At 63.4% G+C, this 27,868-nt stretch overlaps 3 protein-coding genes across 3 annotated transcripts; all 3 read right to left on the reverse strand.

The window, feature by feature from the left end:
- Window positions 1-2: 2 nt before the first annotated feature.
- On the reverse strand, window positions 3-4,464 carry MPV17L2 (MPV17 mitochondrial inner membrane protein like 2; the record flags this gene model as incomplete). Its single annotated transcript, XM_084276221.1, has 5 exons — window positions 3-2,148; window positions 2,269-2,397; window positions 2,534-2,610; window positions 2,887-3,048; window positions 4,287-4,464. The coding sequence occupies 5 exons, from the start codon at window positions 4,462-4,464 to the stop codon at window positions 2,113-2,115; spliced, it is 582 nt and encodes a 193-aa protein (XP_084132347.1). The 3' UTR covers window positions 3-2,112.
- Window positions 4,465-5,760: 1,296 nt separating this feature from the next.
- IFI30 (IFI30 lysosomal thiol reductase) lies at window positions 5,761-8,814 on the reverse strand. The gene is made up of 7 exons (XM_084276223.1): window positions 8,553-8,814; window positions 7,658-7,837; window positions 7,505-7,579; window positions 7,321-7,416; window positions 7,076-7,228; window positions 6,268-6,336; window positions 5,761-5,892 (listed from the first exon to the last, which is right to left on the reverse strand). The coding sequence occupies exons 1-7, from the start codon at window positions 8,685-8,687 to the stop codon at window positions 5,827-5,829; spliced, it is 774 nt and encodes a 257-aa protein (XP_084132349.1). The 5' UTR covers window positions 8,688-8,814; the 3' UTR covers window positions 5,761-5,826.
- Window positions 8,815-11,263: 2,449 nt separating this feature from the next.
- PIK3R2 (phosphoinositide-3-kinase regulatory subunit 2) lies at window positions 11,264-21,934 on the reverse strand. The gene is made up of 15 exons (XM_084276337.1): window positions 21,456-21,934; window positions 17,935-18,027; window positions 17,427-17,489; window positions 16,168-16,299; window positions 15,773-15,974; window positions 15,419-15,504; window positions 15,035-15,140; window positions 14,840-14,938; window positions 14,546-14,726; window positions 14,253-14,378; window positions 13,891-14,033; window positions 13,489-13,665; window positions 13,208-13,279; window positions 12,845-13,015; window positions 11,264-12,457 (listed from the first exon to the last, which is right to left on the reverse strand). Exons 1-15 carry the CDS (start codon window positions 21,793-21,795, stop codon window positions 12,265-12,267), a joined length of 2,184 nt encoding a protein of 727 aa, XP_084132463.1. The 5' UTR covers window positions 21,796-21,934; the 3' UTR covers window positions 11,264-12,264.
- Window positions 21,935-27,868: the final 5,934 nt, after the last annotated feature.

Genomic DNA, 27,868 nt, shown 5'->3' on the forward strand with positions numbered 1-27,868 from the left:
AGCCTGGGCTGGTAGAAGGTTTCCCCCCCCCCTCCCCCTTCCCCCTTCCACTCACCCCACTCCCCAAAACCCCCTTTCTCCCTCCGCTCCCATCACCCCTCCACCCCTCTCAGGGGACCAGGGTGGGGTTGGGGGGGGCTGTGATGGGACCCTAAAAACCTCACATCCCCACCCAGTGACTCCCTATCTCCCCTTCCCCAGCCTGGCAGAGGTCCCACCTGTGCAAGGTCCCACCTGCCCAGGGGTGGGGGGGTTCTTTGTGCCCATCTCCCCCCATCCCCACGCCCCCCCCCCCCCCATGGATGGATATGTCCTGACTCTTGTTTATTTGTATAAATAGATGCTAATTTATGCTCCCACCGTCTTCCTCCTTGTACATAAGAACAACTCCTTGTAAATAGGCGTAGAAGTGACGCTGTGCGCGTGCCCTGCGGTGCTGTGGCTCTGGTGGTGCAGTTACTCCTCATTATTATTAATTAGTATCACTACTCATGATGATTTCTCTCCCCTTTTCCCCCTCCCCCCCCCTTGGTGTGGTGCCCTTGCTTGTGAATATCACTTGGAAACACCAAATAATGGTATTTAAAGGTGTAAAAAGAAGAAAAGGAGTAAAAAACCCACCCCCAACCCCCTCATTTCCATGACTCCCAGCGCGAGGAGACAGCAAATCACCCCTGAGCTGGGGGCCTGGGGAGGAATGGGGGGGATTGGGGGAGCTCCTGGCTTTGCCCAGAGGAGGGGTTTTTGGGGAGGGGGGGGTGGGGGCACCGTGCTCAGTGGTAATTTGCCGTGGGGCTTCGTGCCCCTCGCGTGTTCCTGTCGTCCTGTGCTTGTGTGGAGACTGTGGATCAGTGGATGTTCCAGACCTGGAGCTCTGGCTCCCATCTATTTATTTATTATTTAATTCTCAGAGAGCTGTGTCTTTATTTTAACAATCCCTCCCCCTTCCCTAACCCTTTCCCCCCCCCCCTTTTCCCTTCCCCTTGCCCTGTTTTTGTGGAGACCCCTCCTGGCAGTTACTCTGTACTGTACAAATGTCACACGTGTCAAACAAAACAAGAGGTTAAAAAGTTTCCTACAACCTCCCTGGATTAAAGATGTTGTGAAGAAATCAAAGCAGTGCTGCTCCCACCCCCCTACACCCCCCCTAAACCCTGCACGGGGTCAGTGGAGGGGTTGGGTGGGTCGAGGGAGGGATGGGGACACACAGAGGGATAGGCTACCCCCCCATCCCTCGTTACTGAGCTCGTTAGGGGAGAGGAGGGAAAGGGATCTGGTTTCTTAATTAGCATTTAGCAAATGGCTCCTGCGGGCTGGTTTGCTGCCTGACACCCCCCCCCTTCCTGGGGGGGTGTTGGAGGGGGGGGATGAGGGCAGAGCAGCAGGTTGGGGGGTGCTTTGTGTGTTAGAAAAAGCCCAGTTGGGGAATTGTTCATGGCTGGGGGGTGGGGGGGGACTGGGGGGGCTGGGACAGGGGGGGTTATACCTTAACACCCCCCCCCTGCAGCCTTGACTCTGCTGCTGCCAGGGATGGCAGGGCTATTCTTATAAAAAAAGGGGGTGGGCACAGCCCAGGGCCCCCACATGGCACTTGGAGAGGGACACACACACACACACCAGTGGGTGCCCAGAGGTGGGGGGAGCAGAATGAGGTCTCCCCTCAATTTAAAGGCAGAGGAAGAAGGGTCCCAGAGCAGCAGGGAGAGCAGAGGCAGCATCCCCCTGCTGCGAGGAGGGGGCACGGGGTCGGGGCAAGGGCCCAGCCTTGCCCTGGGGAAGGGAGGAAACACCCTGGGCACAGTGAGAGGAGGGTGCTGGGGCCCTTCCTCAGGGTGCTGAGGGCGAAGCTCAGCCCTGGGGGCTCCTCCTGCCCGGGGGGGGCACGGCTCTGGGAGCGAGTCCAAAAGAAACAGGGTGCCCAGGGTACCCCACAGCTGGGGGGGGTGTTAAAAACACCCGACCCCCTCCTTGGAAGCTGCTGGGTTAAGGGCTGGAGCAGTGTGAGCTGTGGTCACAGGGATCTCCAGCCATCATCTTCCTCAGGTGCCCAGGAAAACCACTGGGGTGGGGGGGTGGGGAGGAGCTGCCCAAAACAGGGGTGCTGCCCCCCCCCTACACCCCATCATCAGGCTGGGAGGTGCTGTCAGGCTGGGAAACAAGGGAGAGAGAGGGGGGACACATTGGGTGGCAGGATGACACACGCTGGGTGCCAGGATGACACACACACGGTGCCGGTGAGGCGGCGGCACCGCGGCAGCGGTAACTCACCCGGTGCTTGAGGTAGGACAGGTAAGTGTCCCAGCCCAGTGTGACCACGTTGATATAAACCACCCGGAACGTGGGGGGGATGAAGAGGAAATTGAGGAGCTGAGCTGCTGGCCACACACACCAGTCGGCCTGTGGAGAGACAAGGGCAGCTGGGTGCCCCCCGGGGCAACTGGGTGCCCCCCAGGGCAGCTGGGTGCTCCCTGGCGCAGCCCCGCGCCCGCCGGGCTGGCAGGGAGGGCTCAGGGGGGGTGTGGGGTGCACTTACCTTGTAGAATTCCCAGAATTTCTCCTTCAGCTCCCCCCAGCTCTCCTCTAGAGACTGGCCCTCCAGGGTGCCCATGCCTGTGGGGACAGACAGATGGATGTGGGGATGGGAGCGCCCAGGATGGGTGCTGGGGAGTGGGGATGGGAAAGCCCATCCTGCTGTGCCAGACATAGGGAAAATGCCCCAAAATAACCCCACTGGGGAGGGAGGAGCAGCACCAACACCCACTGGAGGGAGGGAGGGAGGGAGGGAGGGGGGGGGAAGCCACATCCACCCACCCCGGGAGCAGAGCTGCATCCCCCCAGCACCCACCCCACCCCATCCCGGGGTGCTGGGCACGAGGGGTGTCGTACCCAGGAAGTACCAGGCGCCCAGGGCTGGCGATGCCACCAGCTGGTCGATGAGAACCTTCTTGAGGACTGTGCGGAGCCCCCGCGCCGGGAAGGCGGTGTCCAGCCACAGGTACCAGTAGTGCAGCGCCGGGCCCATGCTGCACCCCACGGCGAACATGCGCCCTGCGGCCCAGCACCGGGGTGGGGTGTTACTGAGGGGGGACACACACAGCACCCCCAGACACACACAGCACCCACACCCCACACACAGCACCCCCAGAGTCCCCACATCACCCACACCCCCCACAGATCACCCACAAGCCCACCCACACCCCCACAGAGCACCCCCAAACCCCCACCCCCCAACACCCCTAGACCACCCACATCACCCACAGCCCCCCACACACCCCCACAGCACCCACATACCCCTAAACACCCACACCTCCCCACAGCACCCCTAGACCACCCACATCACCCACACACCCCACACACCCCCCCCAGCACCCACCTACCCCCAAACACCCACCCCCACCCACAGCACCCCGACACACCCCACCACCACCCCCAGACCCTCACAACCCCACAGCACCCACACAGCACCCCCAGACCCCCACATCCCCACAGCATCCCCACATCTCCCCCCAGCATCCCGAGCCCCTCACAGCACCCCCAGACCCCCCCCACACCCCCAGACCCCCCCCAGAACCCACATCCCCACAGCATCCCCACATCCCCCCCCAGCATCCCCAGAGCCCCTCACAGCACCCCCAGACCCCCCCACACCCCCAGACCCCCCCAGACCCCCCCATCCCCACAGCATCCCCACATCCCCCCCCAGCATCCCCAGAGCCCTTCACAGCACCCCCAGACCCCCCCCACACCCCCAGACCCCCCCCAGACCCCCACATCCCCACAGCATCCCCACATCCCCCCCCAGCATCCCCAGAGCCCCTCACAGCACCCCCAGACCCCCCCACACCCCCAGACCCCCCCACACCCCCCCATCCCCACAGCATCCCCACATCCCCCCCAGCATCCCCAGAGCCCCTCACAGCACCCCCAGACCCCCCCACACCCCCAGACCCCCCCATCCCCACATTCCCCCCCAGCATCCCCAGACCCCCTCACAGCACCCCCAGACCCCCCCCGCACCCCCAGACCCCCCCCAGACCCCCACATCCCCACAGCATCCCCACATCCCCCCCCAGCATCCCCAGAGCCCCTCACAGCACCCCCAGACCCCCCCCATCCCCACAGCATCCCCACATCCCCCCCCAGCATCCCCACACCCCCTCACAGCATCCCCACACCCCCCCCACACATCCCCCCCCCTCCCCCGGGCCCCCCCAAAGCGGTCCCATCCCTGGGGAAGGCCCAAGGGGCTCGGTGCGGTCCCCCCCGTACCCCCCCCGGGCTGTGACCTGTGCGGGCGGGCTGCAGGTCGGTGTCCGGGTGCCGCCGGCGGTGCCGGGCCTGCTGCAGCGAGTCGCCGGCGGCCAGCAGCGCCCCGCAGCTCGCCGTGTTGGTCAGCAGCAGCAGCCGCCCCCGCACCAGCGGCCTCCCCCAGCGCCGCAGCCGCTGCGCCCAGCCCGCCGCCATCCTGCGGGCACAGAGACCCCCACACACCACCCCCACCCCCCCCCCGGGCCTGCCGCGGGGTCAGCGGGAACCCCGGGACCCGCCCCGCGGCCCCCAGTGCCCCTCGTCGCTCCCCAGCGGCCCCAGTCGCTCCCCAGTGTCGTGTCGTGTCTTCTCCCGAGACCCCCAGTGCCCCCCCAGTCGCTCCCCAGTGGCCCCAGTCGCTCCCCAGTGCCCCCGTCGCTCCCCAGTGCCCCCAGTCGCTCCCCAGTGCCCCCAGTCGCTCCCCAGTGGCCCCAGTTGCTCCCCAGTGTTGTGTCGTGTGTCCCCCCGGGACCCCCAGTGCCCTGTCCCGCGCTCTCCCAGTGCCCCCCGGTCGCTCCCCAGTGCCCCGTCCCGCGCCCCCCAGTGCCCCCCCCCCGGTTGCGTTGCCCCGTCCCCCCGTTGTCCCCGGTTCCCCCCATCAGTCTGCTGTGCCCCTCGGCCCGTTACGCAGCGCCCCGTCACCCCAGTGCCCCGGTACCACACCCCCCGGTCCCGGTCCCGAGCCCCAGCCGCCCCCCAGTCCCAGTCCCACACCCTCCCAGTCCCCGCGGTGAGCCCAGTCCCGCCCGGTCCCGGTCCCGAGCCCCAGCCGCCCCATCACCCACGCGCCCCAGCCCCGCTACCCCCCCAGTCCCGCCCGGTCCCGGCACCGAGCCCCCAGTCACCCCAGTGCCCCGGTACCGCACTCTCCAGTCCCTGTTACCCCGCTGCCCCGGTACTTCAGTCCCCCGTTACCGGTACTACCCCCTCCAGTCCCCCCGGTACCCCAGTGTCCCGGTAACCCAGCCCCCCCCCGGTACCGGTACCGCACCCCTGGTGCCCCCGCTACCTCAGCGCCCCCGTCACCGCAGGACCCCCCCCGGTCTCCCAGCCTCCCGGTACCGGTACCGAACTCTCCGGTACCCCAGTGCCCCGGTAACCCAGCCCCCACCCCAGCCCCCGGTACCGGTACCGCACCTCCGCCCCCCCCGGTTCCCCAGCCCCCCGGTACCGGTAACCCACCCCCCCCCCCCCCCCCCCCCAGCTCCTCCCGAGCCCCCCCCCTCACCGCCGCGCGCTTCCGCCACCGGCACACGGAATGGGCGGGGCGGCCCGGGACGCTGCGGCTTCCACTTCCGGCGGCCGCCATGACACCTACCGAGGCGCCGCCATGACACCTACCGAGGCGGCGGCGGCCGCCATGACACCTACCGAGGCGGCCACCGCCCTGTGCCCCGCACAACACACACAACACACACAACACAACACACACAACACACGCCCCGCACACTGTTTTGTTCCAGAAAAAAACGAACGTCCTTTTTATTCGCTGCTTTCCCGGTGCCCCCACGACGTCCCTCAGCGCCTGCAGCCGACCGGGGCCTTCCGGGCCACGGAGCCCCCACAGGCCTCGGGCTTCTCCCCCTGGCAGAGAGGGGATGGGGGTGGCCCCGTCGTCTCTGTCCTTGTCCCTCTGCCCGTCGTCCCCATCCCTGTGCCTGTCATCCCCGTCCCTGTCCCTGTGACCATCAGCCCCATCCCTCTGCCCATCCCTGTCCCCATCGCCCCCATCCCCATTATCCCCATCCTTATTGTCCCTGTCCCCATCCCCCTGCCCCCATCCTCATTATCCCCATCCCTATTGTCCCTGTCCCCATCCCCCTGCCCCCATGCCCACCCCTATCCTTCTCCCGTCCCCATCCCCATCTCCGTGCCCATCCCCATCGTCCCATCATCCCCTTTGTCCCTGTCATCCCTGTGCCTGTCCCCATCCCCATCCCAGTCCCACCCCCAACCCACCTGGTAGAGGCTGCAGACGAGCCCCAGCAGTGAGACCTGTGCCTGCGCCTGCAGCTCGTCCGTGTGTTTCTGCAGGGAGACAGAATCACACGGAATCATCTGCTTGGGAAAGACCTTTGAGACCATCAAGTCCAACTGTACCTGTCCCGTGCTGACCCACATCCCTGAGCACCTCATCTGCCCGTCTGGTAAACACACCCAGGGAAGGTGACTCAACCCCCGCCCTGGGCAGCCTGTTCCAGCACACGGGGACCCTTTCAGGGAAGAATTTTCTCCTGATGTCTGATCTGAACCTGTCCTGATGCAGCTTGAGGCCGTTTCCCCTCGTCCCACTGCCTGTTGCTTGGGTGAATAGACACCAACCCCTGGCTCTCTGCACCCTCCTGTCCGGTCAGTGTAGGCAGGGACAAGGTCTCCTCTCAGCCTCCTCTTCTCCAGGCTCAACACCCCCAGCTCCCTCAGCTGCTCCTCAGAGGATTTGCCCTCCAGCCCCTTCCCCAGCCTGGTTGCCCTTCTCTGCACTCGCTCCAGGACCTCAAAGTCCTTCTGCTGGTGAGGAGCCCAGAACTGGACCCAGCACTCGAGGTGCAGCCTCCCCAGTGCCCAGCCCAGGGGCACAATCCCCTCTCCAGACCTACTGGCCACGCTGTGTCTGACACAAGCCAGGATGCCCTTGGTTTTGGGGGCACACTGCTGGCTCACAGTCAGTCTGAGGCCACCCAACACCCCCAGGTCCTCACATGGGGCAGATCAGGAGTCCCCACGCAGCCGCCCCACACCCTGCTTCCCCCTTCCACCCCCGTCATACCCCGTTGATGACCACCCAGGGCACGTATTGGTGCGGGGGGTCCAGCGCCTCGGTCAGCTGGGCGTTGCGGTGCATCAGGGCGGCCCCCGTGTCACCCTGCACGCAGGCGGCGATGCGGCCCCCGTCCAGATGCGGGGCGTAGATCTGCAGGCACTGCCAGGGGAGAGGGGGACAGGCCCCTGCCACTCAGCGGGATGGGGACATCCCTGTGGCAGGGGAGGGGACAGAGAGGGAAGGGGACGTACGGCCTCCAGGTTCTTGGTGACGGAGCTGCCCGACTCCATGCAGAAGATGACGGGGAAGTAGGTGCTGAAGTTCTGGGCTTCGTGCATCAGGCAGGTCTACGGGGACAGGACGGGGCGGTGAGGGGCCCACGGGCTCTCCCACGCCACCTCCTTGGGGACAGGGAGATGTCACCGCTGCCGTCACCTCGATCATGTTGCCCAAACACTCCTCCGGGCCGTGCTGGCACTGGAACTGCCACTTCCCGCTGACGTTCTTCTCCTGCGGGATCAACCGGTTCTGAGTGGGGCCGGAGGCTCCGGGCCGAGCGCCCACGGCACCGGATGGGCCAGCTCCTACCTGGGCGTTGCCGTAGGGCACCAGGGTGATGTTCAGCACCTCAGAGGGCAGCAGCAGCCAGGTGGTGAAGAGCTGCTGGATCAGGAAGATGCGGCACCCGGGGCACAGGCTCTCATAGTACAGGCTCAGCTCCACGGGGGCGGCCGAGGGATGCGAGGCGTTGGCGCAGTGACTCTCTGCCTGCGTGTGGGAGGGTTTTGGGGTGTGGGGAGAAGGGGGTTACAGCAGCAGCATCCCCACACACACACACCTCGACCCCCCCCACCCTTGTTTTCAGGGCATGGGGAAGGAGGGGGTCGAGGATGTGCAGGGGCAGGAGGGAAGTGAGAGTGGCTGGGGGGCCTCCGGCAGCCGCAGGATCCTGTGTGCTGCTGACAGGCAGCGCTGGGGCTTTCCACGGGAACTTCCCCTAAATATTTTGGGGGGAAAAACATATCCGGTGGGGCTGGGATGTGCCTGGGGGGGTGGGGGGGGGTGCAGCCCAGCGGGGCTCACAGGATGCTACTGGACCCATCGCTGCAGCCGCATCACTGTCCGGTCAGGGTGGAATAAGCTGAAAAGCTCTTTTAATGGTGAAAAAGGAGAAGATCCAGCAGTGCCCAGGGAGGGGTTGGGGGGGGGCCAGCACTGCCCTGGGGATGCCAGCACAGCCCAGGGGCTCTGAGCATCGCTGTGGCCTCCAGCTTGTGCTGCAGGGTTGCTCAGGGTCACCGCTCATACCGGGGACCGCGGTTGGGTGATGCCCCAACACCGTTCCCACACCGCCCAGCCCCGCTCACCGGGCAGAGACCCCAGCCCAGCCCAGCCCAGCCCCGCGTGTCCCCACGTGCCGGGTGGCCGTGCCCCGCGTGGTTGGGTGGCCATGGTGGCCATGGCACCGACCCCCAGCTCTGACCTGGCAGGCGACGGCGATCTCCAGCGAGCTGCACCAGAGGTGGGGTGGGGACTCACAACCCGGGGTTGCCAGGCCCAGCCCCGGGGCCAGCGTGGCCACCAGCACCCCGAGAGCCAGCGGCAGCGTGGGGGCCATGGGGCCAGCGGGGTGTCAGGGAGCCGAGCTGGGCCCCGTGAAGGAGTTTTAAAGCCCGGCTGCGCCCGCCTCCGCACCCCCTTCCGTCCCGCTCAACCGGCCTCCTCATGTGACGCCGACGCTGCTGACTCAGACGGGGCCGCCTGGCTCAGGCCACCGTGGCCCCGAATCCTGTGGCCTTGGGGGGGGGGTCATGGCCCTTTGTCCCAGCCCCGCCGCTGGCTCACGCTTCCCCGTGGGGTTGGGGGGCAGAACCCCCAGCTCTTGGCCCATCCCCAGCAGGCAGTGGGGTGGCTCCAACCCCCCCCCCACAGCCCCCGCCTTGGGCTGGGTGTAGGTGCCAAAGTCCTCCCTAGGGTGCTGAGCATGGGGGGGGGTGCTGCCCAAAATACACCACCCCCCCACCCCCACCCCCCAAGGCTTATTTTTGGGGCTGAGGAACCTCGTACTTCCCCTACCCTTTTCTGGCTGCTTCTCACACCTTTGGGCTGGGGTGCTGGCTCCTCACCGTCCCCCCAGGCACCCCAAACCCCAGGGGAGCACAGCCCAGCACCTCCCAGGTCCCATCCTGCACCCAGCCCAGGTGCTGGGGTGCAGCCCCCCCACACTCCCTCCCCCACTGCCCCCAGTGTTCACCCCTCCCCAGAGGAAGCCCCGCAGCCTCTTCATTTATTCTGTTTATTTCTCTTGGGTTTTTTTTTCTTTTTTTGTGGGTTTTTTTTTTTCCCAAAGTACCGTACAAAAAAAACCCACCCCAACTCCTCCCCCAGTAACAAACACGGGGTTTACACCAGTAAACAGCCACGGAAAGAGCACAGACAGGGAAGTGCTGCTGGTCAGGGGCAGCTGGAGGGGCGAGTTATTGATTATTGCATATACCATGGAACTAAAAACCCTCTGGAGCTCCAGGGCAGTCGCTCCCAGCACAGAACTGGAGCCCCTCAGGATGTGGGGTGGAGGGGGGGGGAGAACAGGGAGCATCCCAAAGCCGTGAGATCCGAGCTGTACCCCGTGGGAGCGTCGCACCCACGGGATGTGGGTGGGTTGGGAGGCACAGGGTGGGGGGTTTGTGGGTGTGTGCAGGGGGGGGGGTCACAAGCAGCAAAGCAGCGGCTCAGGGTTTGGGAACACGTCGCTACCGGGAGCACCCGGCTGGGGGGAGCAGCACGAGAAGCAGCAAAGGGACAAATCACAAGTAGCTTATTCCAGGGGAGCGGTGCCAAGGGGAGCTCGGGGCTTCTGGGGGAGAGCTGGGGTTTGGGGGGGGGCAAAGTCAAGCACTGTGGAGGAAAGGCAGCGCTGGGAGGGGTGTTCTCCTCCTCCTCGTACGTGGGATGCGTGAGCTGAGCTCTGGAGGGCAGGAATTCCAGCCCTGGAAGATGCAGAGGGGTGTGACCCCCCACACACACACCCAACACCAGGCTGCCCACGCTCCGGGGGAGGGAGGAGCTGTGGGGTGGCTGGAAGGGGCAGCATGGGGAGACCAGCAGAAATTCAGCCAAAAGGGTAAAAAACCCCAAACTGCTGGGGTGAGAAGCTGGAATTTCCCTGGAGCACCGAGCAAGTGTGGACAGGCCATGGCCTGGAGTGGCTCCATGGGCCCTGGGGTGACCCAGCAGCCAGCTCCCCAGGGGAGTGGCCTCTGGCTTTGGGGGGGACACATGGGACATGGCCCTGGAGGGGTGAAGTGGCTGGAGGCTCCCACCCATCCTCATCCCACCTCCTGGCACAGGGATGTGCTGGGAACATGGGGACCAGTCCAGTCCTTGGTGGGAAATGCGTTGGGGTGGGGGAGTCTGGCAGCTTCGGGGGGGCTGACACAGCCCCCCTGGCACAACACAGACTGGGGGAGGCTGCTGCATCTGCAGCCAGAGCCCCACACTCCCCGTCCCACTCCCATCACCCCCGTCACACCCGAGCCCAAACTATTCCCTTAATGATCCCCAGTGCTCCCCAAAGCCGAGCGCAGCCCCTCGCCAGCCCCACGCACCCCCATGAGCCCCCAGCCTGGCTGCCATGGGTCAGGGCCAGCTCCTCACCCCCAAGGAACCAAAAACCCCCAGCCCAGGGTCCCGAGCAGGCACCCAGAGCAGGGAAGGGTCTGGATCTGTACACTCGAGCGCAGGAAAAGCTGCCACAAGCAAAGGGAACGGGGGGTTTTGCTCCAACAATCCCAGAGCCAAAAGGATCTTGGGGAGCAGCAGCGGTGAGTGGGGCAGGAGGGGGGCAGGAGGGGGGCAGGAGGGGGACAGTGTGGTCCCCAAGGCAGGCAGCACGCCGAGGGGCCAGGATGCAGAGCCACCAGCACCCAACAACCTGCAGATCTGGCGTGGGCCGAGTTGCAACACAAAGCAGAAGTGGCAAAGCCAACAGCATCCACCCCCCACCCCCAAAAAAGGGGAAAGAGCCTCTCTGGCAAAGCAAGAGGAGGATTAATGCTTCTGTCAGGCCAGGATCACCCCGAAAAGTGAACCCCATCACAGCCTCAGCTCTCAGTCCAAGTCCAGCTTTTAAAGCTCTTCTGGAGCCACCTCCGCTGTGCCCTGATCCACCCCCCACCCTCCCCAAATCCCTGCAGCCCCCCAGTACAGTACTGATGATTATAAGTGCTTTGCATACAGTCTGACATCATGCATATACATTTCTACGTGCTGAAGCCCTGGGAGACCCCGTCCTTCATTGTGTGTGGGGCTTGTAGTGTGTGTCTGGGACCCCGGATCCACGGCAGCCCGGCCCCCCTGCGCCGGCCTAGGGCAGGGGGGGAGTTCAGCCAGGCCTGGGGAAGCAGCTGATGAGGGAAAAGAACTGGTATTTACAGAGCTACAGAGCTCCCAGGGGTTTATCACAAGCAGAGATTCACCCCAGGCAGCTGGGAAGGAGGAGCTGTGTGTCCCACAGGGCACCGGTGTGGATTTCACAGCTCGGGTGGCACAGATAAGGCGAGAGATTCGTGGGGCACTGGGTGCCCCCTCCCCAGGCAGCAGCGCTCAGGGGGTGGTTCTAACAGGGACCAGGAACAGGGAGGTGGGACACGGCCCCAGGCAGAGACCTCAGCTGAAAAAACCCCCACAGAACACGGGGGTTTCTGCTTTCTAAATAAGTCTCAGCAGGGAAAAGCGGTGCCCCCTGTACCAGACACCACCCCAGCCTGCACCATGGCTGAGGGAAGTGAGAGTGGAGGATGCAGAGGCTGAACCCAGCCTCCTCCTCTTGCCTCCTTGCGCAGGAGGGATGGGGAACCGAGCTCTACAGACCTGCCAGAGGGGAGGGGATCGGACCTGCTCGTAGGGGAAGGGGAAGGGCAGGGGGCTGCGCTCGCCCACAGCAATTCAATCACAACTGAATCCCACCTCTTGGAAGCTGGAGCCTGCTGGGAATCAACAGCCCAGCCTCTCTGTCCCGTCAGCCGACACAGGGTTCAGCTACTGACCAAAAGACACCAGGAACGGTCACAGACATCTCGAGAGGCTCTGGAGGGGCACAGAGACTCAACTATACAGGATGCAAGAGTCCAGGGCCGGAAAAGCAACACCCTGGGGAGAAGCTGAAGGCAGCTGTTGTGTTGTGCAGGGGCTGCTCATCTGGCTGGCGGCTGGGACAGGACCGGGTGAGCCAGCGTGACATTCAGGGAGTCGTTGTGCTGCACCAGGGACGTGTGCTTGTAGTGCAAGACCAGGTCCTTGAGGGAGGCGTAGAGGTTGTAGGGTTCGGCGAAGCCGTAGCCGGTGGCTGTTTTGTAGATCACGCAGTGCTTGGTGTCACCATCCACCCTGCCAAGGGAGAAGGAGCAGGGGTCAGCACTGGGACAGGGGAGAGCAAGCGGCCAGGAGTTGCCTCAGCAGCCCAGGGGGGCATCTGGCCTGGGCAGGAGGAGCTGAGGCGGATGGGAGACCCTGGGGAAACTGAGGCAGGTGGGAGACCCTGGGGAGACTGAGACAGCTGGGAGACCCTGGGGGGATTGAGGCAGATGGGAGACCCTGGGGAAACTGAGGCAGATGGGAGACCCTGGGGAACTGAGGCTGCTGAGAGACCCTTGGGAAACTGAGGCTGTTGAGAGACCCTGGGGAAACTGAGGCAGGTGGGAGACCCTGGGGAAACTGAGGCAGGCAGGAGACCCCCAGGAAGCCCAGGCTCTGGTGTCTGTGAAGGGCACTCACACCACGGAGCAGGCGTAGCACCCCTTCTGGCTGCTCTCGCGGATCAGGAAGGTGCCGTCGCGCTTGCCGCACAGCATCTCCTCTGCCTGCAGGCGGTTGATCTTCCCCACGTACCACGTCCGCTCCTCGTGGTGGGGCAGCTCCTCCTCATCATCCATCATGGAGTATTGGCTGCAGAGGAGCACAGGCAGGGTCAGAACCCTTCAGTTTGGGTGCGCTGCCCCCCCCTCCATGTTTCCCCTCCCCGCTGCCAGCCACCAGCACCCCTTCTGATAAGGAAGGCGCCCACCAGCTCCCAGGCTGGGAGATGGGATGTGCCAGCGGCTCTGCAGCACCCTGACGCGGCACACACGGGACACTCACTCCTCCGTCTCGTTCTTGATGCCCAACCACTCGTTGATCTTCTTCTGCCGGGCTCCCTTCTGCGTCAGCCACCTGCGGGAGGAGAGGAGAGAGCTCAGAGCTCAGCCCAGGCGCCGCGGGCGCACAGCCATCGCCAGAGGGCAGCAACCCTCCCCTCGGAGGGACCCCTGTGCCCCGAGGCTGCGCACTGCAGGGCTCCCTCCCGCACCAGCAAGCCTCAAAGCCCTGCGGGAGCCAGCTGGAGGGGCGGCAGGGCCTCCCCCTCTCCCCGCATGACGTACACCAAGTACTGGTCCCGCAGCTTGCGCAGCTGCATCAGGTCAGGCTTGAGGCTGTTCATGCGCTTGTCGATCTCCCGGTTCTCCGTGGCTTGTTTCTTCAGGTCCTGCTCCAGCTTCATCTTGCTGTCGTGGATCTCTGTGATGCGAGACTTGAGCTTCTCCGAGTTCATGAGGATCCTGGGAGGAAGGAGGAGGAGGAGGAGGAGGGGGAGGAGGAGGAGGAGGAGGGAGTTTTAGGCTGCGAGCCAGAGTGGGGGAGGCAGAGGAGGCAGCCTGCCAGCTCCAACCCCACAGCACGCTGCTGGGGAGAGGAGAACTGACTGCACATGCCTTGGCTGATCCCTCCAGCCCCTGGAGCCCTTCCCCAGGGAAGGGGGGGGGCTGCCATGCCCCCATCCTCACCGCTGCACCTCCTTCTCGTTGCCCTCCCTGCGGAAGCGCTCGATGTACTCCTTGCTGCACTTCTCCTGCGTCTGACACTGCTCCTCAAAGATCTTGATGGTCTCGTTGAAGGCCTCGATTGCTGTCCTCTTCATCTGCAGCTCCTGAAGAGGGAGGGAGAGATGAGGAAGGGGAAGGGTCCTGCCCATTCACACCCCCTTTTCCCCCCCTCCCCAAAGCAGCACGCTCCTGCTACAGCCAGAATATCCCCCTCTCCAAAGCCCATTTCTCCAGGGAGAGCCCGGTCTCTGTACCCCACTGTGTCCCATGAGGCAGAGACCCCCAATCCTGCCCCATGAGGAAGGCTGGCAGCACCCACGTACCTGGGATGTGCGTGTGTACTCCTCATAGAGCAGGTCGTACTCCCAGCTCTTGTCCTGGTACTGCTGGTGATAGACCTTCAGCTGCTCCCCGACGGCCTCCACGCTGTCCTCCTTCACCACCTGGTCCTGCCACACACACAGCCTCAGTCAGGACCTGCTGGGGTCCCCCCCACTTCCCCCCACCACCCCATAAAATGACAGGGAAGGGGTGGGATGTCGTCATCTACCGAAAAACCAGTGATGGGTGAGCAAACAGCCCCAGTTCAGGGGTGTACCCACAGCACAGGCCTCACCTGCTGGTACTTGGAGATGGGGTAGAGCAGCCTGGTGTCCAGCTTGGCGTTGTACTGGGCGAGCGACTCGTGCCGGTAATGGGTGATGAGCTCCACCACCGAGCCGAACGTCAGGGGCTCCGAGAAGCCGTACTTCCCTTCCCGGTGGAAGATCTTGATCAGCTTGTTATTGCCTCCCTTCCTGTAGTGGGGAAGGGGAGAGAGGGTGCTTAGGACCACCCCAGTGCTCACCAGCCTGGTGTCCTGGCACAGGGACACGAGCTCATGGCTCTGCAAGGGAGACTGGTGCCCTACCTGAGGGTGAGCGTGTACTCGCCCTGGATCTTGCTGGAGGCATCACGCACCAAGAAGGTACCATCTGGTGTGTCCCGCAGCTTCTCGTTCACCTCCTCCCTGTGAGGAACACGGTTGTGAGGTGCAACTGGAGCTCCCCTAGATGACCCAATAACCAAGGAGCTCAGGATGGGAGCTGCCTGTCCCCCCCCTTACCGGGAGATGTCACCCCAGTACCACTCGGCGTCCTGCAAGGGCACACTGTTCCCGTTGGCCAGGCTGGCTGCACTGGGCTTTGGTTTGGGTGGTTTTGGAGGCAGGGCTGTAAGAGAAGCAGGTTTGAAGCAGGGTGAGACCAGGTGCCAGCTCCCCACCCTGGCCAAGGACACTCAGCTGTGTCCCCCTGTCCCCAAAGTCCTGGGAACCCCGCTTGGCCACCAGCAGCAGGTCCAGGCACACCCCCAGCAGCAGATGAATGCCTCAAGCAGGCAACCAGGCACAGCTGGGCTACAGAAACAGGCTGGGCTACCCAGGGACCCAGACTCCACACCCACGGAGCACAAACACCAGCACCCCAGGCCCCAAGGGCTATCTCAGTACCTGGAGGCAACTGCTCTGGCTCCAACTCCTTCGTCTGCAGAAGAACCTCCAGGAAGAGCACGGAGAAGTCAGGGCTCAGCTCTGGGCTGAAGAGAGACAGAGGAACCAAGTTAGGGCAGCAGCTGTGGGGCAGAACCCGGCTCTCTGGCCGTGCCCCCCGCCCTGGGGTCGGCTGGATCATCCCAGCTGCCGCATCCCTGGCTGAGACAGGAACGAAGGCTCTGCCCTGGCTCCCAGCCAGGAGGCTGATCCCTGGGGCTGGGGCAGAGCTGCTGGCACAGCCCGGGCTCCCCTCGGCCCGGCAGCAGAGCGGGTGACGCTGGGTGCGTGGCTGAACACGGGAGCCGCACGTACCTGGCGCCAGGCAGCCGGAGGAGCAGGGGGCCGAAGATCTCTCCCAGGGCCCGAGGGTGGAGGCTGTTGCTCTCTGCCTGCTGGGATACCTTCCCCAGATGCCGGAGCAGGAACTGCAGGGTGAGCGTGTTCTGGAGCGGGACCGCAGGCGACTCCAGGGCCAGCAGCAGCTGCTTCCGGCAGTTCTCTGGCTGGGGGATCTCTGGGGAGGGAACAGGCACAGTGGAGCAGCCAGGACAGGCAGCACGGCTCTCACCCGGCTGTGTCACAGCGTGGGAGCACTGGCAGGGGCCACGTGCCAGCCCCCATTGCCACAGGACTTGTCCTTGTACCCCAAAGAACATCCATCCTCCCCCTGAACCCCGTTCCTGAGCCCTCCCAGGGAAGCCCCTCACCCTGCAGCACACGAAGGACGTCTCCGTGCACGGCCACCGGCACCACGGGGGACGGCAGGTCCTGCAGGTACCCTCGCAGCGCCTCGCCCAGGGAGTGCACGTCGAAGGGCTCCAGGTCGCTCAGCGTCCAATCTGGGGGGGGGGGATGGATATCCCATGGGGGGGTGGGCACAGCACCCAGCACCCACCAGCAGCTCCTGTGCTGCTGGTGCCCATTCCAAAGACCATCACACAACACCAGCACGGCACCGGGAGGGAGGTCAGGTGGAAGGTGCCTGGAAGTCCCCTTGCACCCCAGAAACAAAGTGGTGCCAGGTTCCCAGCCCCCCCCCCCCCCCCTTGAAGGGGATAGAAGGAATTTCAGGTGCCCACAGCACCGGGAACCCTGGGGGGACACGACTCTCAGGAGAGTTTGGTTCCCTATGGCTGGTAGAGACACGGGCAGAGAGAGGATGATCTGAGCAGCCCTGCTCTGAAGCCGTGGGGAAAACATCTCCCTCACATGGCACGGAGCTGTGAGCACCAGGCACAGGCTGTGGGGCAGCACACAAAGCCTGTCCCCAAAGCAGGCAGCACTGTGGGGACAAGCCAGCACGGCACTGGGCGAGGCCCAAGGCCAACCGAGGGGCAGACAGCTCCGAGGGCTCCCTGGCAGAGCTGTGCACCCCTGGCACGGCAGAGCCAAGGCTCCAGCCACCAAGCTGAGCTGGAAGATCCACCCCCCCTGCTTATCAGTGGCATGACAGAGCCGGCCAAGCCTCTGCCAGCCCATCAGGAGAGCACCCCAAGAGCAGGGCACCCCAAAGAGCTGGCAGCAGACAGGCGCAGGCATTCACCCGGTGGTCCCCAAGCCCCCGAGCCAGTGCCATGTCCCCTTGCTCCATCCCACAGATGGTGGCAGGATTACAGGCTGCCCAGAGAGGGGGTGGGTGCCCCATCCCTGGGGGTGTTCAAGGCCAGGTTGTAACCCGGCAACCTTGTGTAGGTCCAGGCCTGGAGGTTGGTGTCCCTGCCTGTGGCAGGGGGGTTGGAGCTCTGTGACCCTTGGGGTCCCTCCCAACCCAGACCAGCCCGGGATCCTATGATCCTATGCTTCCCATTCCCCCTCTCCCCACTCCCCCATCCTTTCCACGTGAGGGGGGGGGGGGGGAGACGCATGGGGCCGTGCTGGGAGCCAGGAACTGGATCTCATTACTGCTGGCGCATCCACTAATCTGCTCCATCTGAGCGGATTCGCCTCTCGCCGAGCTGGTTCTTACCGGTTCTCAGCGCCTGCCGCAGCTCCGAGCCAGATGTCCTGTACAGCATCTCGCTCTCTACCCCTGCGGGATGGGAAGGCTGCTCTTAGCTCTGAGCCGGGCAGCGCGCGGCACACGCACCGTGCCGGCGCCAGCCCGGCAGCCAGGAGAGGCTGTGGCACAGCTTAACCAGAGCCAGACGGTGCCCAAGCCACCCTCCTGCCACCACCCTCCTGCTGCAGCCCACTCAGTCCCCAGCGCACCCAGATTTTAGGTCCTGTGTCTCCCCCATGGCTGGAATGTCAGCACCCGCCCAGGGCGCACAGGGGTCCCACGTGCAGACCCCCATGTCAAGCCCGGCTCTGGGGAACGGGGGGTCAAGAAGCCCCCCCAGACCCCCCACTGCTGCAGGCACGGAGTTCAGTCTGATACCAACAGCTTTTAAAGAGGGCTGCCTCCCCCGCCCCCCACCTTGCTACAGGGTTTTTGGGGGTGTCAGCCCCTCAGTCCTCACCATCCCCCCCCTTACCTTTCTTCTCAATCGCCTCCACCAGCTTCACCAGCAGCGGTGGTGCAATCTCAGGGGGGCTGAACTGCTCCTGTAAGTCTGGGAGAGGAGAGCCTGGGGGAGAGGGAAGGAGGGAGGGTGAGAAGGGCTCAGCCCAAACTCAGCCCCCCCCTGGAGCTGGGCCAGGGCACAACCAAGGGCAGCATGTGAGAGCTGCCATGCCACGAGGCCCCAGCCCACGCAACCACGGCACGAGGCTGTGGAGAACCAGCGAGCTGGGCCAGAAACCAGCACAGCCCTTCGCTCCAAGCCCCTGAAGGGGTGTGGGTAGGGGGATCCCATCTACCTGGGGACCCCAGGCAGGCACTGTGGGGGTTACTGGCCGGGCTCAGGCCGCACGGCGCGGGCGCAGGAGCGCGGCCAAGGCGCTCGCTGGCAGGGTGAGCTGTGATTAATCCAGCGATTCAGGCAGAAAGCCGTGTCAGCAAATTCCTGCCCTCCACCGCTCGCTCGCCTGACAGGGAAACCAGCCCTCAGCCTCCCCCTCCCCACAGCCTCCCTGCGAGCTGGGACGGGGCGCACACAGCCCGCGGCACAGCACTGGGGTTCCCCCCACCCCCTGTTACATCCTCACACGGGGTGACACCTTGCTGCCACCTCCAGAAAGCCCTGAGGTGCTGGCTCTGAGCACCCCCCTGCCCTGTGCTGCTGGAGGGGTGACGCATGCCGGGGCAGGAGCACGCAGGCCTGGCCAGGCAGCTGCCAGCGGGCGCTTTGCCGAGGGACGAGCGGTGCCAGGACCCGTCTCGCATCCAACGGGGGCACCAGCCGGCACAGGAGGCTCCTCCGGGCCGGTGCAGGGAGCCCGTGGTGGGGGAGGACACCCAGCACGCTCCATCCCAGGGCTGCAGAGCCAAAAGGCTGCTCCCCGTTGCGAAACATCACTGGGCTGTCACCGGCCTGACCCCGGCTCACCCGGGGTGGTCTGACCACGGGGCTCAGCCCCCTTGCAGGGAGGACAAAGCAGCTGGAGGGGCTGCGCTGCTGGGGAGGGGGTGTGTGTGGTACCCCAGCAGACAAAGAGCTCTGGGCATGACCCAGCACGATGCTGGTCAGGCTGGGGAGGCTGCAGGCAAGCTGCCAGGCTGGCAGCTCCGAGCCTGACCCTCGGGAAGGGCTGAAGGGAGAGCAAATAGTGGTGCTGGGTGCGTGGAGAGGCTGGGAATGTGCTGCTTCAGCAGGCAGCAGCTTGCCTTTCCCTAGCAGGCAGCCTGCACCGGAGCCAGCAGCGGCTCCCTGGCCTTGCAGGGCCCTGGGGTTGGGCTGCCATGAACAAGGCTGCTCACAGCGCGGCCGGGCCGCTGCGGAAATACTTCCCAGCCGCATTTTTCCGCTGGCGTTGGCTGCGGAAGGCAGAGAGCAGCAGCAGCAGCAGCTCGTAAATCCACCCTGGGATGGGCTGGGTCTTGCTGCTCTGTGGGGCTGATCCAGTGCAGGGGCTGTGTGACAGGCTGTGGCACCGGGTGACAGCCGTGGCACCGGGTGACAAGTCATGGCACCGGCACCGCTCCGTGTGTGACACTGGTGAGGTCCAGGGATCCCTGCCAGCCAGGGAGGGGTGCAGGGCAGCAATGCTGAGGGCTGTGAGCTTCGTGGGGTGTTTTGGGAGACATCTCTGCCCCTCCCCACGCACACAGCCCAGGGAAACAACACCTGGCTTGGCTTAAACGCAGTCTGTGGGTTGCAGAGGTGCATTTCCCAGCAGCATCCCATCTACAGGCTGCCCAGGGAGTGTGGAGTCTCCTCCTCTGGAGAGATTCCAGCCCCATCTGGATGCTGACCTGTGCACCCTGTCCTAGGGACCCTGCTTTGGCAGGCTCTGGGGGTCCCTTCCAACCCCTGTGATTCTGTGATGCTGGCAGGCTGTAACACAGCCCTGGGTGTTTAACCAGGGGCATGCAGCGCCCTGGCAGTGCTGAGGAGGGGGCTGGCTGTGGGGATACAGCCCAGGGGACGGGGACAGGGCCAGCACCCCCTCTGTGTGCCCTGGTACCCAAGTGCCTCTGCACTCCATCCCCAGGCAGGACACAGACGGACTGGGGTGGCTTTTGATTCCTTTGCCAACCGTGTCTGTTCCATGTGTCGGGATCTTTGGCACGTGCCCCCCCTCCTCTGCACCCCCAGGCACACCCCTGCCAAGCTCTGCTTGAGAAGAAGAAGAGGAGGGAGCACCCAGGAAGGCACAAACACAGCCCTGAGGCAGCGCAGGGCTGGATGCAGATGCAGGCAGGGCCAATGCCTGCACCACAGAGCGTGCCCCAGGCTCCCCAGAGGAGCCCTGTTCTTGGAAAGGCAGGTTGGGAGTGGGATGACTCAGGTCAGCAGCTCTCCCTGCCAACCCAAACGCAGGGCCCGGCTGCCTTCCCACCCCAGGAGATGTTTCCTGGGGCCGCCCCTTTGGCTCTGGGAGCAGGAGCAGCAGCTGTGGGGAGCTGCACACCCAGCCCCACCGCCCTGGCTTCAAAGACAAGGTCTCCTGCACGGCACAGGAGCGGGAAAGGCTGGTGAAGCGTGGCTATGGGCCTCTGTTTGCCATCCCAGAGAGCCCAGAGCCCATGCTGGAGGGGCTGTGAGCAGGGATAGAACTCAATAAATAGGCAAAGAGCAGGCAGCTGCCCAAATTCTTACCAGCAGTGCCAAGGCACAGCAGCTCTCCCAGCTCCTGGGCCTGGTCGGTGCCAAGCCCAGCGCTGGCTGGAAGGCAGCTGCAGGTGCAGAGCGGCCCCAGCCCCTGCTCCAGCCCCAGGGCGGGTGCCAGGCAATTAGCTCCAGTCCTCTGCTAGAGCCTGGCTCTGCTCCTCTCACCCAGAGACCAGGCATTGTCTCAGCAGGGCCAAGCAGTTCCTGTCAGGGAGCAATGCCCTGGCTGCTCCCGAAGCAGGGGGGTGGCTGGGAGAGGTCAGGACTTAGCCCTGAGCAGAAGGAAGGGGGGGAAAAAACCCTCAGCAGAGTAGGGAGAGGGACCAAGGACCATGGGGAGCCTGGCAGGGAGAAGGATTTTGCAGAGGGAAGAGCAGGACAAGGCTCACCCCAAGCTGAAGACCAATAAGCTGGAGGAACTATGTGCTCTTTCCTTGGCTGGGACCAAACGTGAGCCCACAGCTCCCAGGCACCGCTCTGGGCAGGGTGATCCAGTGCTGCTGAGCCCAGGGCTTCACTGCTGCCCCAAAATGCCACCTGCACCCACTCAAAGCCACTTGTACCCCCCTCAAAGCCACCTGCACCCCCTTCAAAGCCACCTGCACCCCCCTCAAAGCCACTTGTGTGCCCCAAAATGCCACCTGCACCCCCCTCAAAGGCACCTGCACCCCCTTCAAAGCCACTCATACCCCCCTCAAAGCCACTTGTGTGCCCCAAAATGCCACCTGCACCCCCCTCAAAGGCACTCATATCCCCCTCAAAGCCACCCGTACCCCCCTCAAAGCCACTGCACAGCAGGAGCAGGGGGGTCCCAGATCAACACAGAGGACAGCAGTGCTTACCTTGCTCCAGAGCCTCCTGCAGCCGGCAGCCGCTGGCCCCCGGCGTTGCGGGGAGGGGTCTCTGCACTCGGGGCCGGTGAGACGGGACCGAGATCTTCACCGGCCCCACGTACTCCACGTAGGTGCCAGGGAAGTCACCTTTCTGCTTGGTGCGCTCGTTGACCCCCAGGATCCACCCGATCTGGTTGGGGGTCTGCTCATCCCCATCTTTGAAGCCCAAGGCTTGCAGGGCCCCCTTGCTCACCACCAGGATGTCCCCAGGCAGCAGGTCAATGTCCTCCTCGCGCTCCTTGCGGTAGGGGTAGAGCGCACGGTACTGGAAGCCGTCGGTGCTGCCCATCGTGTCTCTGCTGTGGGGAGGAAGGCTCTGATGGCAAGGCAGTGGGTGTTGGGAGGGGGGAGGAGGAAGGACCTCAGAGGCAGCTCACCCCCATCAGCCCTCTGAACGTCTCTGCGTGAAGCAGCACCCCAGGAGCCCGGTCTGGGTGCCTCCACACTCTTAGGTGCACCCCCTTTTCCTTAGCTTGAAGCCACGATTCAGCCAGATGATGGAGCAAAGGGAGAAGGAGACAAACATAATCCAGCAGTGGTGAGCGGGCATGCAGCGAGGAAATGGGAGAGCAGGGGCTGCTTCACTGGGAAAGGAGCTGGTTGCTTGGAGTCTGGGGAGCAAAAGCACAGGGCACTTCCAGCCCGGGATGGTGTGACATGCTCCGTGTCCCTGCCCGGGGCCTGCGAAGAGAAGAAGAGCTGTCACTGCACAGCCAGGCACCCTGCACCAACCCTGAACCCAGGGGTGCATCGGAGCAGCTCAGAGAGGTTTCACAGACTACTGAGCTGTAGGGGTGGGAAGGGACCCCCAGAGCCCATGGGGTCCAACCCCTGCCAAAGCAGGGTCCCTAGGACAGGGCGCACAGGTCGGTGTCCAGACGGGGCTGGAATCTCTCCAGAGAAGGAGACTCCACACCCCCTGGGCAGCCTGTCCCAGGGCTCCCTTACCATGAAGAAGCTCTTCCCCAGATTGGTGTGGAACTCCCTGTGCTCCAACTTGAGGCCATCACCCCTTGTCCTGTCCCCACAGACACTGAGAACAGGCTGCCCATGTCCCCCGTGTCCCACACTTGAGATGTTTATAAACATGAATAAGATCCCCTCTCAGGCTTCCCAAGGCTGAACAGCCCCAGTTCTTTCAGCCTACCCAGCTTGTTTCTCTCCTACCTACCAGCTGATGCCAAGCCCTGGGTCCAACCAGGACATGCTACAGGGGTTTGCACTCCCAAAAGTGGAGAGGAGCCAGTGGCTGTGTGCAGGGACGTCACCTCCCCTCTGCTACAGCTCTGCACTGCACAGAGCTTCACTTCCACTCCCTCAGCTCATCCTCCTCCCTCAGCTCATCCTCCTCCCTCAGCTCATCCTCCTCCCTCAGCTCATCCTCCTCCCTCAGCTCATCCTCCTCCCTCAGCTCATCCTCCTCCCAGCGCTTGCGCAAGAAGCCAAGAGTGGGACAAAGCAAACGGCTTTGAGGCAGGAACTTCTGCTGAACTTCCTGCAGGGAGCAAAGCAGATGGAACCTTCCCTTGTCCCATGGATCCCAGCCCACAGCTCACCTTTACACCTCACAATCCCAGGATCACCGGGTTGGAAAAGCCCTTTAAGACCATCGAGGCCGACCACTCCCATCCCAGGCTAAACCATATCCCTGAGCACCTCATCTCCCTGACCCAGGGCTGGGGACTGGCAGCCTGTGCCAGTGTTCCCCTCCTCCCCACAAAGCCATTTTGTGAAGGCAGCTGCCCACAGACACAGGGAGAGCACAGCTGAGGCTGCAGCACTGCCGTGCCCTCCCCACAGAGCAGCACTTCAAAGCTCTGCTCTGAGCCAGGCACATTTTGGAAGCCCACCCTGCCCAGGGGTCTGCCAAAAAAGAACCAGCCTGGGTGCTGACACATCCCCTACGAGCTGGGGCATTCCCACCAGCCCAGTGCTGCTGCTTTTTCCATCCCCTCCCTGCCTGTGCTGGACACTTTTCCACCTCCCTCAGGCAGATCCCAGCCTCCCCAGTTCCCACCACTACAGCACACGACTCAGGACTGGACCTATAAGGCACTGGGACGTCCCAAAACCAGCCTCCCCAGGAACAGCCCAGGCCTGCTGAAGCACTGCAGGTCCTGCCAGCTGGTTTGGCCCCGAACCCACCGAGTGCAGCTCACACTCTGGATCCTCATCTGAAAACCATTAACGAGCAGGAAGGAGCTTCCCTGGGCTGCGGGAGGGAGGTGAGGGGGGAGCCTGGGCACCCTTCCCAGTGGGGGTCAGAGCACAGACCAGGCTGCTCCAAGCACTGGCTGGACTCTGCAAGAGGCACAACCACCAGTGATCTGTGGTGTTTCACAACAACCCTTCCGGGCCAGCAACACACCACAGGTCCCACCAGCTGCAAAGCCCCCGCTTCCCTCCTGCACGTGCAGCCTCTCCCCTCCCAGTATGCTGCCAGGCAGCCCAACACCCCTCCAGCTCCACCTCTGAGCAGCCAGGCTCTCCAGCCCAGCTCCAGGCTCCTTCCCTTGCCAAAGAGGAAAGGCAGGAAGGGGCCATGGCACCCAAACCCGCTGCCAGAGCTGGGGCAGGCAGCCCAGCCAGGCTGTCTATGCCATGAAGGAGCAGGCGCTGCCCTCAGGGAGGTAAGGCCCTTGTGGTCAGGCTCTGATGGGTAGGGAACAGGATTGAGCCTGAGCCAGGGCACCACAGAGCTTCTCTGGAGCTCCAGGAGCAATGTCAGGCTTGGGGCTCAGGGAGAGACCCTGGGGATGGGGGGCTGTTTGCAGGAGAGGCTGTGCAAGCTCCCACCACGCCGGGATGGTGGCTGCAGGGAACCGAGCCGGCATTTCCCCAATCCCACTGGCCCCAGCCAGGAAAATATGACTACATAATCCAGAGCATAGAGAGAGATTTATGGCCAGGCTCCCTGCCTGCCCCTCACCCTGGTCAGGGTCTGACAGAGGGGCACTGTCAGGCTGCCAGGGGCTGCTGCCTGCTGGGAAAGGCACCGGCAGCTCCCACTCTTCCCAGGGACGGATTGACCCCCTAACGTACCCAGAGGCAGCAGAGCCCAAACCCCAGCTGGTTGATGCTCCCCTGAGGGCACCTCCAGCTCCAGCTTCCAACTCCAGGCACCTGGGACAAGCTGGAGAGGCTGGAAGGACAGAATTCCCAGCCCTGGCAAACTTGTTCAGTGGCTTTTTTAAGAGCTGGCCTGCACAGAGGGGTGGGAAGAGGAGAGTGGAGTCTCTCCAAAGAGCAGGTCCTGCAGTTCCTGCTCTGAGACTCCTTCCAGCCTCCTTCCCCACAGTGGGAACGCAGGGACCCAGCTCTGTGCCACCCCAACCTCCACGTCCCAGCAGGTCACTGGGCACAGGAGAAGATATGGATAACTCAGTCCCCAAGCAGCCTCACCTGCCTTCCCCACGCTCAGCCCATCCTGGGATGGAGTGCCTGCAAAAAGGGGGTGAGGAGCCCCTCAGGAAACCCAGATCCACACATGTAATGCCAGCACTGTCCTCTCCAAGGAAAACAGCTGTCCTCTGTCCTGCTGCAGACCCAGCCAGTGGCCTTCCAGGCTGAGCTGTGCCTTGGGATGGTCAGGAAAGCTCTGCACCCCACCGAGAGCAGCTCACCGAATCCATGAGTCTGGGAAGAGGCAACGCACGCTTCCCAAAGCCCTGCACAGCTCTTGGGAGGGAAGATAGAGCTGGGGAAGGCAGAGCTGGGAGCTTGGGACAGGCAGGAGCCTGTCGAGCAGCACACCTCCGAGCTGGGGCTCTGTGTGTGCAGAAGGGAGAGGGAGCAGCTTGCCAAAAGATTCCAGCTGGGCCCAGCTCCAGGTTCACTCAGCTCTGGGAGAGGAACCTCGTGTGTCTGCAGCTTGCTTCGGCTGCTCTGAAAACCCCCATGCATCAGACATCTAAATACCTTCAGTAAATCCATCTCAGCACCCAGAAACAATCCCTCAATTCATTACCTCCTGTCAATACTGCCTTTGTTTAACACAGGGGTTTGGAACACAAAAAACCCACCCCGACGCATCAGGAGTCTTTGTGCCCGCCCTGAGCATAAATAAAAGCGACTTAGAACGTTTTAAATGTGGTTCCTGGGCTTTTGAACCCAGTTCCCAGCACAGCTCGACTCAAAAGCAGGACCAAGCCCTCCAGAGAGGCAGGAGGAGGCATAAAAATGTTTAGAAGAAGAGTATGTGCACGCCAAGGTACGCAGCTGGGAGCTGCCCAAGCGACGTGGGACCCTCAGCGAGTGGAAACCCACCGGATCCAGGGAAATGCTCCAGGCTGGTGGGTCAGGAAGGGGGAGAACAGCCCCTTCCCTGGAGCAGGAAGGGAAAACACCCCGATGCAGCTAAGGATGGGAATGGAAAGGGACATGGAGCTGCCTGCCACATGGCGCCCTGTCGCGATAGCCGCTGCGGCCGCGGCGGTGCCGAGCGCGCCGCGGGTTGTGCCACGTCCATAGGCACCCAGCCCACTGGGCAGTGGAGAGCTGGGGAAGGTTTGGGTCTGCACCCCAGGCAGACAGAGCAGCCGATCCCCTGCGCTGCTTCCCGGGCTGGCTCCCTGTGAAGAGCCCTGGAGCCGCGAGCCAGCCCGCGGCAGAGGCGGCGATGCCACGGGGGAGCGAGCGGGAAGCGGAGCTGGACACGCTCCACCAGCTGAGCCCGGGGACGCTGCCAGAGGAGCGGGGACAGGCGGTGCCTCGGCGCTGCCAAACCAGCTGGCATTCCCCTGGGAACAGGGAGCCCTACCTAAGCCAGGCCGGCTGTGCGGACAGCCACGGGGCAGCCAAGCCCATTCCCACCTCTTTCCTCACCGAGGAACACTGTCCAAGGAGCAGCAGCATCCTGCCCACGGCCCTTTGCCAGGGATACAGCACGTGTGCTGCTCAGAACTACATTCCCATCCGTGTTTTGCCTCATTCCCTGATGCCCCAGGATGAGGGATGGTGCCCAAAGTAAACGCTGCAGGTAGTGGGGCCTGAGGAGCCTCTCCAAGCCCTGCACAACCGAAACCCATCTCAGCTCGGAGACAACCCCCCAGCAATCTCCTCCTGAAGATCTCAATCCATCTCCAAGACCTCCTCTGCTGCCCACAGGCTTCTCCCAACGCCAGGCTTGTCTTGCTTCAAAAACACCAAAACCTGGGGTTTTCCCCCACTTGGCCAGAGACCTTTGTGCACAGATGCCCAACAGCGAAGGACCAAGCACCCCATACCAGCATCATCCCTCCCCTCCAGCCCCTGAGCAGCAGCAGGAACACACCACTTCCATTTCAGCAGCGTTCCCTGGGCAGGATTTGGGGGGTTTTTTGGTGTCAGTTTGTTCTGTTTCTCTGCCTTTTGGCTACTTCCCTCGAAAGTTACAGATCTAGAAGAACCCAGGACGTGGAAGAGAACCCAACCTCCAACCACTCCTGCTAACTCAAGATCACGTTCCTGGGGGGGGGGTTTGGAATCTCTACCCCAATTTATTAGCACAGCAATCACATGAAGTAACCCCCAAAGGCGAGGAGCCACCCTGCCAGCACTGCTCAGTTGTTGGTTGGGAGAGACAAGACCTTCCAAACTTGAGGAATCCAACCTCCCCTTCCTCTGTTTGCTTTTTATCTTCCATGACTCGGTCACTTTAGCTCCCAGCCATGGCTCCAGATATCCCCAGAGGAATTAAAAGAGCCTTCCATATTATAAATACTGGTTTTTTTTTTTCCTCATTGTAAACACAGCCCAGTGCTCGGAGTGAAGTGCTGGAGCTCTGACACGGCTCCAAGCTGGCTCGGCAAACCTCCCCGCTCCCTGCTGCATTCCAGCTGAGCCACGGGTTCTCTTCCAAACCCAGAGCTTTTGTCCAGTGAGACCCAACTGTGGGCAGAAAGGGTTTTTCTCTGTCACTTAAAAAAAAACCCCAAAACAAACCCTTGTTGTGGCACAGGAAAAACCAAAGGTTTGGGGCAGAAATCACCTTTTGGGATGACTGAACCTCCCCGTGAGCCACACGGGTAGATCCAAGCACAGCCTGCCCCACGCCAGGGAAAGGAGTCACCAAAGAAACCAAACCACTGCCTGGGTTTTCCCACACAAGGGGGAAGAGTCAGAGAGGAGAGGAGAAGCCAGCCCAGCCTCGGGGACACGCTGGGCCCTTGGCGTGCTAGGGAAGGGTGGGGGAATGGCCAGGAAAGCGGCGATTTAGGCTATATTTACTCAGCTGTCTCCATTCTCTGCTCTCACAGAGTCACAGGGCCAGTTCCCCAGCGGCTGCGGGAGCTGCTTGGGAAATAAAAGCCAGTGGGGAGGAGAGGCAGCCATTCCTCTGCCATGCCGGGCGCTGGTGCCGCTCCAGCTCCCCGCTGCTCTCA

This window comes from Gallinula chloropus (assembly GCF_964237585.1).
Source record: "Gallinula chloropus genome assembly, chromosome: 28".
NCBI classification, from domain to species: domain Eukaryota; kingdom Metazoa; phylum Chordata; class Aves; order Gruiformes; family Rallidae; genus Gallinula; species Gallinula chloropus.